This window comes from Saccopteryx bilineata, chromosome 5, assembly GCF_036850765.1.
Source record: "Saccopteryx bilineata isolate mSacBil1 chromosome 5, mSacBil1_pri_phased_curated, whole genome shotgun sequence".
In the NCBI taxonomy this organism is placed as follows: domain Eukaryota; kingdom Metazoa; phylum Chordata; class Mammalia; order Chiroptera; family Emballonuridae; genus Saccopteryx; species Saccopteryx bilineata.
This window is the reverse complement of record NC_089494.1, coordinates 115,277,833-115,291,537: the sequence shown is the minus strand read 5'-3', so window position 1 is coordinate 115,291,537 and position 13,705 is coordinate 115,277,833. Positions and strand designations below refer to the sequence as shown.

At 47.0% G+C, this 13,705-nt stretch overlaps 1 protein-coding gene across 2 annotated transcripts in view; it reads left to right on the top strand.

Annotated features, from left to right (window-relative positions):
- The first annotated feature begins 3,244 nt into the window (after window positions 1–3,244).
- The window catches only part of SCTR (secretin receptor), a 115,279-nt gene continuing 104,818 nt past the window's right edge, over window positions 3,245–13,705 (top strand). For both annotated transcript variants that reach the window (XM_066278769.1, XM_066278768.1), the window contains exon 1: window positions 3,245–3,521. In XM_066278769.1, coding sequence (XP_066134866.1) covers window positions 3,456–3,521 — 66 coding nt within the window. In that variant the 5' untranslated portion in view covers window positions 3,245–3,455. The remainder of the gene's footprint in view (window positions 3,522–13,705) is intronic.

Here is a 13,705-nt window from a genome sequence, read left to right as displayed (position 1 = left end):
CAGCTTCAGAAAAAAAAAAAAAAAAAAAAAAAAAAAAAGGATAGGAGGGTTCTTTCTAAACTGACAGGATTTACACACCGAAGGAGAGAAATGAGGAAATTGATCAGACATAAAGGGTGATCAGATATCAGAAGGAGGCCTTTCTCACAACACTGATGGCAAGGTTCTTGCTAAGTCTGGGCTAAGCAGGCCCAAGACAGACAGGGCCAAGGTGGAGAACCAGTCAAAAAGGGAAGTCAGAGGAGCTGCGTAAAGTTTGGTCAAGAGAGTGTCTTTGTCACCCTTCAGGTATTGTTGCTAATCCCTGGCTCCTCACTCTCCCTTGTTGGCTCTCTCAACCTGCCCACACAGCTACACATACTCCCATTATTTCAACTCTGTTTAGTTAAACAATAAGAGCAAGGCTGCTTACTCTCCTGCCAGCCACTGACTGTTGGTCTTACCTGACCCACAGACTTATTTTGAGGATCAAAGAGATAATATGTGCAAAAGAGCTAAAGAAACCTCAGGGTTAAGGAAGTCATCTTTATGACTGAGAGGAATCCCAGTTCAGTGCCAAGGGCATGGGCTCTGGGCTTCGTCTTGGGTTCAAATCCTGGTCCTCTTATTAGCTGTGTTGTTGGAGAGTGCTTATCTTCCCTAAGCCTCAAGTTTTCTTCCTGCTAGTCAAGGAAAGGGATTCTCTCTCTTCTAGTATTGGAGGATCTGATATGACAACACACCCTAAGTTCCTACAAGCCTTCCTTGCATATGGCAGGTATTAGTATATTGTTTGCTCCTTACCCCCCACCCCACCCCTATTATGAAATTGTTTTCTCAGGTGGGTTTACAGAGCCACTGATACATCCAGGGGTTCTAAAAGGGCTTCTCACAGAGCACTTTAGACCCCTTTCTCAATGCCGTGAGAGGCAGGGCCTCCCATTTCAAGAAAAATGAATGGATTGTCACAGGCCAAAAATTTATTGAAGTGCCCAGAATAGATGTTTTGATTTTTCAGTGAAGATTATGAGGTTCTGGCATAGAACACAAGTTGCATTTTGGTATTTTTTTTAAACAAAAAATACATACAGTGGTTACAGAAAGTATTCAAGCAACAGAGAAGTCTGTACAGTATAAATTGCAGGTCCTTACCTCATGTACTTTCCAATGCATATTTAGGGTGAGTTTATGTGTGATGCAGCAAGTAACATTCTTTCCAGTCTAACTCTTGAACCAGTTGAGAAATAAGATGAAGGCACACAGGGCCAAATACCACTTTTATTATTAATAATGTTGGCCTTGGATAATGTGGTTTATACTTTCCCAGCAGCAAATCCCTAAATTAGGCCACCACCTTGTCACTGATGTTACTAGATCAACACAGTCAAAGCCTGATCATGAATGACAACCTCACCCAGGGCAACTCAGTTACAGGCTCTTTGCAGGTGGGAGCACTGTCAAAAGAAGGGGAGAGTTTGGGGCAGAACCTCATACCAGTCCTTATCCCAAATTCATCAATTATGTAAAGCTGACTTCGTGTGTGTGCGTGCGCGCGCGTGCGTGCGTGCGTGTGTGTGTGTGTGTGTGTGTGTGTTGAGATGGTTAGAGGGAGACCAGGAGATTATATTCATGGTTGTTCTCCATGAGGAAGGAAACATCAAGGGTGGGCTAAGTGTTCCCCTTCCACATACACTGTCTCCCATTTTCTGCTCCTTTGATGGTGCTTCAACCACCATCCTTGCACATCTTTCATTGGGCCCTTGGGTGAGTATCTGTGGTGAAAGTTCCTGAAGTGAGTTTGTGGCTCTGGTCAGATAGCTAAGTTGGTTATACCTTTGTCCTGAAGTGCAGAAGTTGCCGGTTTGGTCCCCAGTGAGGGCACAAACAGAAACTGGTCAATATTCCTGTCTCTCTCTTTCTCTTTCTTCCTCTCTTTGCAAAATCAATTAAAAAAAAAAAAAAAGCCTGACCTGTGTTGGCACAGTGGATAAAGCGTTGACCTGGAATGCTGAGGTCGCCGGTTCAAAACCCTGGGCTTGCCTGGTCAAGGCACATATGGGAGTTGAAGCTTCCTGCTCCTCCCTTCTCTCTCTCTCTCTCTATCTATATCTCTCTCTCCTCTCTAAAATGAATAAAGTCTTTAATAAATAAAGAAATAAATGTGAGTCTGGTTATAAGTTTATAGACATGTACTGAGTATTGACTGTGGACCTGGGAGCTGCAAGTACTTTCTTCCCTTTCATTTCTGCTGTGGTTTACCAACCTCACCTCATCAGTCACCTCTTGGTGTAGGAAGGCTACTGAGGGCTAAGCATCTTACTTTACCAGCGGTTTAGCAACCTGGCCAGAAGCCAGTCATAGAGAATCAGCGCAGTCACTGAAACCAGGCTCTCCCATCTGACTTTCGGAGTCCTCCATCCACCCTGTGTGCCCTCCTCTGTCAAACAGGTACAATATCAGCTAAGGGTTTGGGGGGTTTGAGAAGAGATTCAATGAGCTGATTTATTTCAAGTGCCTGGAGAACGCTCAAGATAGAGTTAAGAAGAAAAGGAATGGGCACTGGTGCAGAGAAAGTAAAAGCTGGGTGTACAAGAGCCATGTACCTCGTACTAGGAAACACAACGCCATCCTTCAGAACATCTGAACACTCAGACTGAGTTGGAGCAGGCCACTGGGAATATCCGCCTGATGTTTACCTAGCCTCCAGCGAGGCCAGGAAGCACCAAACTTCTGGGTGGTTTGCCTTTAGCACAGCCCCAAATGCCCAGGTAGACCAGATGGTCCTCCTTGGTTCACTTGATTATTAAAGGCTCTTTTGGGTGATGATACTTGTCGTGGGAAACTTTCTAGAATGAGACGGTATAACTTTAATGGGGAAGAAAAATAAAGAGAAACCCGGAAATCAAGTGCAAGAAACCCGTCCCACAGACTAAATGCAACAGGTATTGACTGAGCCCCAGCTATGTCACAGGGCACTAGCACAACCTTCTTCATCCCGAAGGTGGTTATTATTAGATGTGTCGTGAAGGATGAAAACACTGATAGGTTGCCCATCTGCGCGCCGCAAGGCAGGGCTGAGCTCTCTTTCTGGAATCGGGGGTGTTGCAGTGTCGAAGGCTGAGCCATAGAGCTCTTTCTAGGTCTCCTCCAGCCCCCGGCCGAGCCTGCGGGAGCCGGCTGCAGGCCTGCCCCCTCCCCCCCCGCCCCCCCCCGCGCCGCCTCCTCCCCCGCCGCTCGCGCGCCGGCTGGTGGCCAGACGGGCTGGGCGGAGGAGCGCAGGCAGCGCCGCGTCCTTATCAATGGGCTGGGCGGCTTAGCGCGCCGCCGCCTCTCCGAAAGGGCGCAGTCCCGGGGCCGCCGCAGGTTACGGGGCCCCGCGATGGCTCCTCCGGGCGTGGCGGCAGGCCGGCTCCCGGGACCCTGCGGGAGGCTCTGAGCTCCGGCGCGGGCGGCCGTCGGGGCGTTCGCCCGGCACCATGCGCTCCCGCCTGTCGCCGTCGTCGCTGCGGCTGCTGCTGCTGCTCGCTGGCATCGCGCACGCGGTGAGTACCGCGCCCCTCCGCAGGCGGGCGGGATGGGGAGAGCGAGGGACCCTGCGGTCTCCCACTGAGCTGTGGGAACTCTTACCGCCGTCCTCCGCATCAATCATCTCTATCAGCTTCAATCCCGAGGGCCTCCTCCTCCCGAAATAAAAACGCCTGAGCCAGGGGAAGGCAGGTCTCAGGTGACTACCCCTGCTCTTCACCTCTTCACCCGCCCCTTCCTGTGGGCTCTGGACTGCGCCTCTGAGGCCCCCCTCGACGGAATTCCTGGGGCTGCCCCTGGCGGTTCCTATCGGGTGCTGGCACTTTGCTTCCATTATTTATTGAAGCCTCATACCTTCTTACGAGGTTGATCTTACCAACCTCACTTTACAGACAAGGAAACGGGGACTCGAAGGACCGAGAATATTGCCCCAAAGGAAGACAATTGGAACCCACATCCATCTGCCCAGAGCCTTGCCATTTTCACACACACCAGGCTGCAGATGGGGAGTGAGGGGTGGGGGGAAACAACCCAGAAGGCTCAGCCCGCTGCTTCCGGGTCTGAGATGGGACCGGGTCTGGGAGGGGACCTGGTCTCTGATGGGACCTTTTGCAGCTCCCTGCCCCCTCTCTCCTGTGGGATTTGGCTCCCTCCTGTCTGCATGCCTGGGGACTCCTGGGAGTAACTGGTTTCTACAAACCAGGTCCAGGGAGAAGCTGGAATGGAAAAGAGAAGGCAGCAGAGTCGGTAGCTGGTTTTTCTTTCCCACACAAACTCCTGGAAAAGGCAAACTTCTCCTGTGGGATTCGTGAAGGAGAGAGTGGCCGCACCCAGAGCGGCTGGACAGAGGAAGGAGGTTGTGGTGAGGGCACACAGGAGAAGCGACCATCTGCTTTTTTCCCCCCAGCTCCCTCTTCTCTCTCTCTCTCTCTTATCCTCTGCAGCCAGTGGCTCAATTGGTTCCAGTGTTGGGGAGTAAGGGGTGCAGGTTCCAGAACCACTTCTTTCCCCCAATATTCCAGACTAGCTCCCAAGCCTCTCTGTCCCAAGAAATTCCCCAGGGAAAGCCCCTGGGGACCCAGTTTTGAGTTTCCAATCTGTCCTGGGTACGTCCTTCCTGGTGTCCAATGACCTTGACCTCCTGTAGTCCTTGACCTGCTGTAGTCCTCTCCTGTTTTATCAGAGGAAAAACCTCTTCTTCCAGAGCTGATAAGAGTGTTGACAAGCAGTAGATATCCATCTTCTGGCAGGTCCATGGCATTCTAGCAGCCATAGTTTGGAAAAGTGTAATTTGGAGATCTTGTTCCCACCTTCCTGGTAACCTGGGAGCCGTTTCTCCTCAGTGCTAGTGTTGGAAGGTGCTAGTGCAACAGCATCCAATCATTTCATCAGAACTCTCAATTTGGGGAAAAGCCACCTGGGGCATTGGGGACAATTCAAAGCCAAATATAGCCTCCAGGTATGTTGTTATTCAGTGCCCAGGGATAGGAGACACAATAGTTTCCTCTTTATGACCCCCCCAGCCTCCTTAAGTATTTGCAGTGCCCTGAAGTTGTCTGAAAAAATTAACAGGTCTGAGGTTCAACCTACATTTTAATCTATGGGGGGGGGGGACTCCTGTGTTATCTCAAGAATAAGCAGAGGGGGAAATGAGAGCCTTCACGTGCTTCAAGTGAGGTATTCAGTGTTCCTTGGAAGAATGCTTCATTATGCTCTGGTCCAGTTTTTTCATTTTACAGAGTAAACTGAGACCACAGAAAGAAGGAACTTGCTCCAAATATGCAAGTTAGTGGTAAAGCTGGGACTAGAACCCAGATCTTTTGATTTCCAACCACTCAGGGCTCTGCCAATTATGTACCTCGTCCTTACATGTCATTTTCATACACTCACTGGTACTGCTTTGTATTATTATCAGTTAGTTTCCCATAAGTCTTGGTTCTCTGGTTATTTTATGGTCTTATCCAGACCTAGGGTCTCACACTCCTTTAATAAATAGGAATGAGGCCTTCGTAGTTGGCTCAGTGGACAGAGCATCAGCCCAGCATATGGAAATCCGAGTTTGATTCCTGGTCAGGGCACACATGAGAAGTGACCATCTGCTCCCCCCCCCCCCCCCAGCTCCCCCTTCTCTCTCTCTTATCCTCTCACAGCCAGTGGCTCAATTGGTTCCAGTGTTGGCCCTGGGTGCTGAGGGTAGCTCGACTGGTCCCAGCATCAGCCTCAGGTGCTAAAAATAGCTTGGCTGATTTGAGCATAGGCCCAAGACAGAGGTTGCTGGGTGGATCCTGGTCAGGGTGCATGTGAGTGTTTATCTTGTCTTACTATATCCCCTCCTTTCACTTAGGAAATAAATAAATAAAACAAATAGCAGTGAAATTGACCTACTGTCATTGGTGTATTTCCCAGCCTATGAAACCCTGTTTTTTTGTGTGTGTGTAACTGAGTGGTCAGAAATTTGATTTTAAATTTTAAGGAGATTCAAACAGGTTTTATTCATTTGGGTCTCACCCTGAATAAGAGCATAGGCACCTTCCCAGTGGGAGGTCAGTAAGGCAAATCAGACATTACTATCCCATCCCCCCACCTTGCTTTTCGACAGGGAGGTGCCAGGAAGGAACCTTACAAATGAAAACCCAAAAGTGATGATGGGGGAAGTTTGAGATTGTCATAGGAAACCTTGTCCACACCTCCCTATGCTAACCTCCCCGCCTAGGCCTAGCTCATGAGGACTTCCACCTGGGACAGTATTGTAACTATTCACTAGCACATCTGGCCTCCCCTCCGCCTCTAAACATACACTTTGAACTTGAACACTGAGACTTAGTTTTCTTCATCCTTTATCCCTACGCCCCATCACAGTGTAAGAGGGAGCTCAGTGATTGTGTGCTGAATGAATGAATGAGTGAGTGAGTGAAGAATGACATCTTGAAAGCAATCACTGCTGCTTACAAAATTGGACCTAGACAGGAAGGGAGAGAAATGAGAAGCATCAATTAATAGTTGTATCGCTTTAGTTGTTCATTGGTTGCTTTCTTATATGTGCCTTGACTGGTGGGCTCCAGCAGAACGAGTGACCCCTTGCTCAAGCCAGCGAACTTGGGCTCAAGCCAATGACCTTTGGTCTTCAAGCCAGTGACCATGGGATCATGTTGACTATCCCATGCTCAAGCTGGCGACCCCGTGCTTAAACTGGTGATCCTGAGCTCAAGCTGGTGAGCTAGTGCTCAAGTCAGCAATCTTGAGGTTTCAAACCTGAGACCTCAGCATCCCAGGTCGATGCTCTATCCACTGTGCCACCACTGGTCAGGCATTGAATCATGGCTTCTTATCTTTGACACTATAATCTTGGATCTTAAACCCGGGCTTCTAACAAGGGGTGCCGGGAAGAGAGCTATGCCCTCCCATAGCAAGGGTGGGGATAATGGGGACAGGGTGCGGGGAGGGGAGTTGAGCAATGCTTTATTCTGTGCCCTGTGCAATTGTACGATGTTTAGCAGCATCCCTGGTCTCTGCCCACTAGAAACAGCTCTCCAAGTTGTAACAACAGAAATGGCTTCGGACATTTCCAAATGTCTTCTGGGAGGCAGGGAGGACAAAAGTGCCCCTGTTGAGAACCGTTGTCTTAAAAGTTGTCATGCTTCAGGGAAGATGCATTAACAGGGCCAATAATAGGTGTCAGTTGCATGTTGGACATAAGGCAGTGTGGTTGGTGACAGGGTATCTGAGTTGGAGGATAGATAGAAGCAGGTGTATCTGATGAAATCAGTTTCCAAACCAGCAAAATAAACTTCTGCAGGCAATGGCTTCCTTGATCATTTACACCCTCCCTCCCCACTTTCCACCCCCCTTTATCTACCCCTCCTCAGTTGATGGCTCAGAAACATCAAAACTTCAAGTATAGGATGTGGCACATAGCAGCATCCAGCACATGGAGGGCCCCGCCCCTTCTTGCAGTGCACCTGGATTGGAGGCTGACAGGCTCTGTGGTGGCTGGGAGCAGCATTTTAGGGAGGCCTGCAAAAGGCTGCCTGAGGAGTTGTCTACTGATAACTCTTCAGAGGAGGGTCATGGGGATTTTTGTGTACAGTAGCTGAAAAATTACTTTCTGATTTGGATTTCTTTTAAAAACTTTACTATTCCTGAAATTAATGTGAATGATGATGATGGTGATAAAGGCTCCCCTCATTGAGCATTTACTTCACAGTGGGCAGTCTAAGTCCTTCCCAGCTCTGTCTGATTTAATTCTTACCTCAACAATCAGTACCCCCTGGGCCAGTGCAGATGAGGGCACTGAAGCCATTTGCTCAGGTGACCCAGCTGGACACAGTGGCCTGAGGACTCAAACCCTGATGCCCTGAACCAACATAGGCCCCTACTCCCAGAGGGTGGCCTGCTCTGGTTTCTGGTGCCCAACCCCAACGTGCTCTCATACAAGTCTCTCTCAAGCTTCCAAATGACATTAAATTCAGTTTAATCTAATTGCTTTAGAAAACATAAAACAAATACTGAAATATACACAGCATTTTACTGAGGAAGTCAGAGAGGAGCTAGGGGGCACAAAACCAAACAAACAGGGGTGCAACACTGTTCAGGGGAATCCTCTTGGCTTTACATCACCTTTTTGGCATTCCCATTGTGCTCCTCCCCCTCCTCCCTGCCCCTCCTCCCTGTCCCTGTTATCCCCACTCAGTCACTACCTCCCATGCAAAGGGAGGGCATGGCTCCCTTCCTGGCACCCCTGTTGAAAGCCCAGATTTAACATTCCAGGTTAGAGCTCCACCACAACATCGGCCCCCTCCAGTGAGCTCTGATCTGGTCCCTGCTTCCCTGCCCTTCGCAAGCTGAGGTTTGTCAACACTGACCTTCACATGGGCTCTTGGGACAGCCTGCAGCCCAGGTAAAACCCACAACACTCAGATCCTATCTACTTGCTTATAGTACAAACAGTACTGCTCAACGTTGTTCGTGTGGGCTTGAGAAAATGAGAGTATCCTGGGGTCCACCCAGCCTCACCATTCTGTGGCTGGAGAAGGGATGCCCCTGGCTGATTGTCTCCCGTGGTCCTAATCATTATGCTGCCAGGATCCCCCAGTTTTCCAGAGTCCTCTTCAGAATTCCCATATGTGCAGCATCAGTTCCCTCACCCCTGGCTTTCAGAGGCTCTCCCTGATGTCTACGTGTTTGTTCAAATTCCTGACTTTACCACCCCTACTTTCATTTTCAACACACTGGTTTGCCTCCCATTTCCTGACAGTCAAGACTCTGTGGATGAACTTCCCCCTACCAACATCTTACAGGTGTGTCTAAATTATATCCCCTGTTCTCTTCCTTCTTATCTTAGTCAGGTTGGTCTGCCATAGCAAAACATCCCAGACGGGGCAGGGGGCTGAAACAACAGACAGTTATTTCTCTCGATTCTGGACTCTGGAAGTCTGAGATCAAGGGCCAGCATGGTGGGGTTCTGGTGTGAGCCCTGTTCCTGGCCTTTAGAGGGCTGCTTTGTCCTCACATGGCCTTTCCTCTGAGCAGGTTCAGGCACAGAGAGAGTGAGCTCTCTGGTGCCTCTTCTTAAAAGGACACTAATCCTATCAAATCAGGACCCACCTTATGACCTCATTTAACTTTAATTATGTCCTTATGAGTCCCATCTCGAAATACAACCACACTAAGGGTTAGGGCTTCAATGTGTGAATTTTGGGGAGATACATATTCTGTCTATAATACCATCTGAGTGAACTGGTTCTACTGCCCATGGCCAATCCTTATACCTGTGCTCCTGATCCTTGCCCTCACCATCCCTGGTGACTTCTGTCCTGACATAACACAATGAAGCCATTGTGCCCCATCTTTACCATCTTCCTCTTGACTGGTTTGTTCCCTCGGCTGTTTAACTTGCCCCAAGTCCATCTAGCTAGGTTGTAGAGAGCTCTCCCTCTTCATTCTGGGTCCTTCAAGCTACAGTTCCACCTCTGCCTCGCAATGCCCATTTCTTGGAAGTAGCATCCGCAATCATTGCTCCCACTTCCTCTCATTTCTCAGCCTTCTGCAATCTGGCTTCCACTTTACCAGCTGCCAAATCAGTCTCACCAGTGGCCCTTATTTTGCCACATTTGCTACATACTTTTCAGTCCACGATTTATGAGAGAGGTGCATCATTATAAATAATGACGTCGGGACAGCAGGCATGCACATGGACTGTCCTGGGCAGAGTGGACTATGGGACCTGGCCTCTCAGAGACCTCGGCGCCAGGACCCTCCTTCTTTTCTCTTTGGCTCCTTCCCTCCCCTGGCTTCTGCCTTTTGCAGTCTCCTCATCCTTACCTTGCCTCTTGTGCTGTTCCTCAGTCTTCCCGGTCACTTCCCAGACTCTGTCTTTTGCCCTCGCTCTCCTCACTCGGCTTGCTCTTACCGTGTGAACTTCCTTGGCAGTCTTACCTTGTCACAGATCCAATCTTTCTTAACCAAGTTATCTTACCCCAACTCCCAAGCCTATGCCTGTCTTCCCTGTTCATGAAACTAGTATCGAGGCACCCAGACCACACTCATGGGAGCCCCACTGTGCCCTGCCTTCACCCCTACACTCAATCCACCTCCTGCAGCATCTGCTTACTCACTGTCACCTCTGGGCCCTCTTCTTTATGGGGTATTGCTACTCTGAGTACAACAATTCTTCCTCACTGTTTGCCTAAATGTCAGGGCCACCTCCGGGGACTTCCCTGCTGCTACTTTTGGTTTGTCATGATCTGGCCCCTGCCTTCACCATGCATTCTGGCCATTGACCTCCTTGGACCCCCTTGGAGATCATGAGCTTCAAGGGTAGGAGCCATGTCCCTTATACCTTCATGTCCCCAGTGATGAGCAGATTGCTGGGCATTTAGTAGGTGTCCAATAAAGGTTTGCTGAAATTTTACATTTTGAACTTGTAGGATAATGAGTTCCCTCTTATTTTTTATTGTATAAACTAGACTAGCGCTTCCATTCTTGTTTTTCCTCCTTGAAACTACTTCTTTCTGGTCTCAAGTTGGCAAGCATGTAATTACATTATAAAATATATAATTTTTATATAAAATCACTTATATATTTTATAAAACATATAATTTTTGAATTTATAAGAGATTTATAAGAGATTTATAAGAATTTATAAGAATTTATAAGAGATTTTGAATCTCTTTGCCATCTTCAGAATTCAATAGGTTTTATTATATCTCCTCCCATATTTTACCTTTGCAGATTTAAGTCCAAAATTAAACTTGAAAATAGCTTACATAACTCTCTTTTGCCATCTTTCCTCTCTTATTTTGGGGTTTGCTTCATTATTCTCTCTCTCTGCAGATTGATTTTTCTGTTGCTTTTTTTAGAACAGACTATGGCTGCTGCATAGCTTCAAAGCTTACATGCTTCAGGAATTGGAGCAAGAGACATCACTCCCAATTCCAGTAGCAAATACCCAAGAGAGGAAAGCAGATTGTCTCAGGTTGGGTGAGGTTTTCTTCCTTGGTCTGACCAGTGGGATCTCATTGCATAACCAACCTGCCTTGCAATGAAGGGGACTTTCCTGCGATTGGGAGCAGGAAGTATTGATAGTTGGCTGAAAGGCTGAGAACACATCTCAAAATAGGTCTATCCTCTGCGAAAATCCCCCAAAGAAAGGGATGATGAACGCTCATCATATGATCAATGAGCAGGTGTGAACTTGTACACTTTTGTGGGCCAACCGTGACTGGGAGCTGAGTGAGGAAACAAAGGGTGATACTCCCTACCAGAGACACTATTAGATGTACAATATCTCAGAAAGTTTACAACCTATGTGCCTTTTCTGGAAAAAAAATAATAGTAAAGGATACAAAAAAGTGGAATTTACCCAGGATGGTCACAGGCAGATACTGATTCCATAGTTCTGCAACAGACCGGAGAGGGTTTAGTTTAGAAAGTCAGAGTGCCCCTTGAGGCAAGTCCCAGAGAAGCTGGGGGCAATCTTATCCAGGGCTGTTCTCTGCAGAACCTGAGACTGCAGCAATGCTGTGGAGGTCAATGCAGTGGAGGACTTGAATTTTGTGATCACCTAGAGAAAAGAAAGGCATCTTAAAATTTCAGGAAAAGATGGAAGTTATATGAAAAATCTTGTGGTCTGAGTATTTTACAAACTTTGACATGATTTTAGTGATATTTTTAAAACTCTAGATGTAAAGATGGCTTGGACTCAAACTCTGAAACTGAAGAAAAATCCTAAATATTTCTAAAAGGAAAACAAAAGTCATGCAAAAGATTTGGAATCAGAAATACATTTTTTAACAACACAGAAGAGAGGAGGAGACATGCCTTGAAAATTTGGAAGGAAAATTATCTTTAGCCTAGCATTCTCACAAATTAATTGTATAACTAATGAAGTTAATAAAAGCTTTTCCACTTCTGCAAAGATTCAAAGATTTACTCCCTATTCCCACTTTCTTAGGACGTTACTAGGGAATGTGTTACTATTAAACAGGGAAGTACATGGACTCTAGGACACGCAGCTCCAGTCAGGAGAACTGGGGAGAGGGTACCCCAAGGCCAGCCAGGCATCAGGCCTAGACTGGCGCAGGAGGGAGAAGGACTGTGGGGTCTGGTCTCCAGAGGGAAAACAAAGAGCTGTTGCTCGATGTCTAACAGAGCTGTCAGACTACTTGGAAAACTAAGCTGTATATAGAAAACTAATCAAATGAAAAAAAAGTAATTATTGACTTCAAGAAAGACAAAATGTACAAGAAGAGACGTAATCATTTTACATGACTAGACACAGCAGTGAACAATATTTCATAGTCAAAATAAGTTATACATACAGATCATGCATTAGAAAATTAAGTCAAAAGGATGATATATATATATATATATATATATATATATATATATATATATGCACACACTACAAGGGGGAGAGAAGTATATGTGGGGAGATTAGAGAACATCTAAATCTACCTTCCATTATAGACAGTTTTGGATAATGTCTCAAAATAATAAACCAGGAAATAGCGGCCCTGGCCAGTTGGCTCAGTGGATAGAGCGTCGACCTGGTGTGTGGCTGTCCCAGGTTTTATCCCTGGTTAGGGCACACATGAGAAGTGACCATCTGCTTTTGTGCCCCTCTCTCTCCTGCTTCTCTCTTTCTTCCCCTTTTGCAGCCAGTGGCTTGATTGGTTAAATATCAGCCCGGTTACTGAGGATGGCTTAGTTGGTTTGAGCATTGATTGGCCTCTGGTGCTGAGGATAGCTCAATTGATTTGAGCACATCAGCCTCAGGTGCTAAAAATAGCTTGGCTGATTCGAGCATCAGCCTCAAATGGGGGTTGCCAGGTGGGTCCTGGTCGAGGCATGTGTGGGAGTCTGTCTTATCTCCCCTCTTCTTTCTTTTTTCTTCTTTTTTTTTAATTAATTAATTTATTTTTTTATTAAATTTAATGCAGTGACATTGATAAATCAGGGTACATATGTTGAGAGAAAACATCTCTAGATTATTTTGACATTTGATTGTGCTGTATACCCCTCCCCCAAAGTTAAATTGTCTTCTGTCACCTTCTATCTGGTTTTCTTTGTGCCCCTCCCCTCCCCCAACCCCTCTCTCCTTCTTCACCCCATCCTCCCTCCCCCCACTCCCCACTCCCAACCCCTGTTGCCATCACATTCTTGTTCATGTCTCTGAGTCTCATTTTTATGTCCCTTCTATGTATGGATTCATGTAGTTCTTAGTTTTTTTTCTGATTTACTTATTTCACTCCGTATAATGTTATCAAGGTTCATCCATGTTATTGTAAAGGATCCGATGTCATCATTTCTTATGGCTGAGTAGTACTCCATAGTATATATGTACCAAAGCTTTTTAATCCACTCGTGCTCTGACAGACACTTGGGTTGTTTCCAGATCTTCGCTATTGTGAACAATACTGCCGCAAACATGGGGGTGCATTTCTCCTTTTGGAGCCGTTCTATGGTGTCCTTGGGGTATATTCCTAAAAGTGGGATAGCTGGGTCAAAAGGCAGTTTGATTTTCAGTTTTTTGAGGAATCTCCATACTGTTTTCCACAGAGGCTGCACCAGTCTGCATTCCCACCAGCAGTGCAGGAGGGTTCCCTTTTCTCCACATCCTTGCCAGCACTTATTCTGTGTTGTTTTGTTGATGAGCATTCTGACTGGTGTGAGGTGATATCTCATTGTGGTTTTAATTTGC